This window comes from Monopterus albus, unplaced genomic scaffold, assembly GCF_001952655.1.
Source record: "Monopterus albus unplaced genomic scaffold, M_albus_1.0 scaffold134.1, whole genome shotgun sequence".
In the NCBI taxonomy this organism is placed as follows: domain Eukaryota; kingdom Metazoa; phylum Chordata; class Actinopteri; order Synbranchiformes; family Synbranchidae; genus Monopterus; species Monopterus albus.
The window spans coordinates 979,676-983,296 of record NW_018128014.1 but is presented as its reverse complement, the minus strand read 5'-3'; the positions used below and the strand labels follow the sequence as shown (position 1 = coordinate 983,296).

General features: G+C 44.8%; 1 protein-coding gene across 4 annotated transcripts in view; it reads left to right on the top strand.

The window, feature by feature from the left end:
* robo4 (roundabout, axon guidance receptor, homolog 4 (Drosophila)) overlaps positions 1-3,621 on the top strand; it is a 30,020-nt gene that overhangs the window by 13,717 nt on the left and 12,682 nt on the right. For all 4 annotated transcript variants that reach the window (XM_020613474.1, XM_020613472.1, XM_020613473.1 and 1 more), the window contains exons 6-11: positions 502-629; positions 1,801-1,916; positions 1,993-2,224; positions 2,354-2,475; positions 2,593-2,764; positions 2,922-3,116. In XM_020613474.1, the coding sequence (XP_020469130.1) occupies positions 502-629; positions 1,801-1,916; positions 1,993-2,224; positions 2,354-2,475; positions 2,593-2,764; positions 2,922-3,116 (965 nt within the window). The remainder of the gene's footprint in view (positions 1-501; positions 630-1,800; positions 1,917-1,992; positions 2,225-2,353; positions 2,476-2,592; positions 2,765-2,921; positions 3,117-3,621) is intronic.

Here is a 3,621-nt window from a genome sequence, read left to right as displayed (position 1 = left end):
ACACAGTATACTGCCATCACTACAATATACATGTTTTGCATACTTCTTTATTTTGCTGACAGTTTTATTCACAGGCTTTCTGCAAAATGCCACACACTTCAAATTCATGCCAACTGATATTGTTGCATCCAGTAGATGTCCTACTAGAGCAAATGAAGCTTCAAGAAGCTTTGCGCTGGAGTGAACCAATTGGATGAAAGGCTTCATTGCTTCATGAAGCTTCATCTGCCCATCACTACAGAAAACAGTAAATGAGTACGGTTTACCGTAGAGGCAGGAAACAGCAGTACATCCGTCTTCTTTGGTTTGGCATTCAGTCGGCACCATTTTAACGCCGCTTAACATACACTTCAAAATGACCTTAACAAATATCCCACTACGTTTGCCTTGCACACATCTAAGGTACCTTAGCTTGTCACTGAACTGACACTGTTTCCTTTATTTGATTACCCATCTCAGGGACAGCTAATTTGATGTGGATTGCTCTACATGTGTGTACAGATATCTTGTAAACCCAGATCAGACTCTCCAGATCCATTATGTGACAGCCCAGGATGCTGGGAAGTACACCTGCACTGCTGCTAATGATGTAGGTGTGGTCACTGCCAGCGCACAGCTACTAGTTGAAGGTAAGATGAAGTCTGAAAAAGCTGCATTCCCCAAACATTTACGAGTTTTTTAGATGTTTTAAAGTTATGAAGGGGACTTTCACTTTTCTCTTTGCAGGTTCGTTTACCTGTCCACAAATCATTCAAGTTACGTTCACACACAGTTGCACTATTTATCCTCACTACACACAAATAAGCCTTGACATGAGTGAGAAAATGAGAAAGAAACAAGTGTGTTTGAGAAGATACAACAAGCCAGAACTTCACAGAAACTAAAATGTAACTTGGTTTTACTGAACATAAATATGTAAATATTCCTCTTATGGAGGTATGGATAACAGGTTGGGTACTTTACATACCGATGAACTACATTAAAAATAATCCTAATTTAACTTTTAATATTTGATGTGTTTATTAGCAAGCTGAGAGTAGAGAGATGACAGAAAATGAAAGGAGAGAGAAATGTGGAATGACAAGAGTCCTGGGCGGCACTGAGCTCTAGGCCGGCAGGGCACCTGGCCTACAGCGCTTCAGTTTAAGATTAAGGTTTATTAAGATTTGTTGTTAGAAAATGTAATGAGGAAGGACACAGTACAGACTATGCAAAGTTTATATAGCAAAAGTACTTTGCTTACAAAGTTATATATTTTTCTTTTTTGAGAATGATGTTGTTTCCTCACAGCCCAGTAGGAGCTGATCAGGTGTCTGTGTAATGCATAGGCCATAGCAATACGCTGTACACACTACCAGTTATTTGTCAGAATGTATTTTACTGTTAGGCACCCAGTGGAGCTGAGAGACATTTCCTCTCAGCAACCAATTAAGAGCGTTCTGATTAGATGTAGTGTATAGTAGGTCTTTTTTTTGCTTTGATAGTAAGGCTAATATAGAATTTGCTATTTTGGTTGATTTGGAAGGATCTTGGCCATGGATTGAGAGGTAACTGGTCCAGGTGACAGTACAGAAAATTTAGGAAAGCCACCCCAAAGGATTTGTGAATTTGTTGTGGTTAGAAGAGATAAAATTAAAAGAGGAATCTTTATAAGGTGCACAAATCACCGGACATTGGGGATCCAGTGTTGTGGAGCTTGATACCCATGCTACTTGATCCAGATATTTCTGTTCTTAGGAAGGAGCCATTTATACCAACAACTGGATTAATAACTTTGACAAAACACTCTCATGTTTCCAGAGGCTGCCAGCACTAAACAGAAAGACCTTCACAAAGAGCTGTCAGCCCTGCGGGTGGCTCTGGAAAACGTCACCATCATGGCCCCTGGGTCCAACGTATCCCAAGTACAATGGAAGGTATGGGAAATTTGTATCAGAGAGTTTCAGATGAATATTTCAGGTGTGATCTGTGTTGCGTTTTCTCTCTGACCAGCTCCAGTCCCTCCCAGCCCAGCCACATTACCTTGATGGCTTTGAGGTTCTCTATCGCTCGCTGCTACCTGCCAGCTCGGACTGGGCAGCAAAGAAGGTGACACTGCCCAGCTTCCAGGCTCAGGTGGGCCCCTTAAAGAGAGGGTACAAGTATGAGTTCAAAGTCCGTCCCTTTGGGAGCAAATTATATGGGAGGGAGAGCAACACCCGGCACCTCAGAGTTCCAGAGACAGGTGAGAAATCTTTTTATCTGAAAACATCTGTGTGTGTTCTATTGCTTTTAAGGCTTGCATGTGTGGAAAAACTTGAATATGTGGTACTGCGTTAAGCAGATAATAGTGAACTCTCACTTCATTATACAGTGCCCAGTGCTCCTCCGCTGGCTGTGTCCATAACAGTGAGCCATGAGCAGAATAACACCATCCACCTGAGCTGGGAGCCACCTCCTCATGAAACCCACAATGGTATCATCCAGGGTTACCAGGTAAAAACTCAAGAACAGCACAGCACATGGTCCTAACATAACCCTAGCTTTAATCATTTGATAAAAACTATTAATGACCCTAGGTCTCTTAAGGATATAAACTATTTTCCTGGTCAGGTGTGGTGTGTGGAGTCTGAGGAGCAACAGTACCAAAACTGGACGGTGGACAGTGGCCAACACAACCTCCATATCTCTACTCTGAAACCAGGGAAACGATACTGGCTCACCATAGCAGCTGTCAATGGAGCTGGAGTAGGAATGCTGAGTGATCCTCATGGATTTGTCATCAGTGAGCAAACGGACACTTGAGGAAGTTTTTGCCTTTAGTTTGTGTATCAGGACAGTGCATAGATAAAATCCAGTCTCAATCATCAGTGTGAGATTCACAACACTGAAGGCAATTAGTTATCATGACTGATTTCATCTGCTTCCTGTTTTCTTCTCAGACCCACAAACAGGTGGTCCTCCTGGGGACAGCCAGAGACGGGATCTGTCTCACTACTTGACCCTGTTTCAGGACCCAGTCTTGATTGGCCTCCTTGGTGCCCTCCTGTGGTGTATTCTAATGGTTGCAGCTGTCTGTCTCTACAGACGCCACAGCAGGGCAGGCCACCTGATAACAGGACATGGCAGGGCCAAAGGTGTGTATTGAGACGGCTTAAAGGTTAACATAAATACTCATTAATAGAAATGAATGTAAATGTCCCAGCTACACCTGCAGGACATTACATTACATGTTTAATTCATCCATCCATCCATTTTCCTCTGCTTATCCGGAACCGGGTCGCGGGGGCAGCAGTCTAAGCAAAGATGCCCAGACTTCCCTCTCTCCAGACACTTCTTCCAGCTCCTCCGGGGGAATACTGAGGCGTTCCCAGGCCAGCCGAGAGACATAGTCCCTCCAGCGTGTCCTGGGTCTTCCCCGGGGCCTCCTCCCGGTGGGACATGCCCAGAATACCTCCCTAGGAAGGCGCCCAGGAGGCATCCGAAACAGATGCCCGAGCCACCTCAGCTGGCTCCTCTCGATGTGGAGGAGCAGCGGTTCTACTCTGAGCTCCTCCGGGGTGACCAAGCTCCTCACCCTATCTCTAAGGGTGCGCCCAGCCACCCTGCGGAGAAAGCTCATTTCGGCCGCCTGTATCCGGG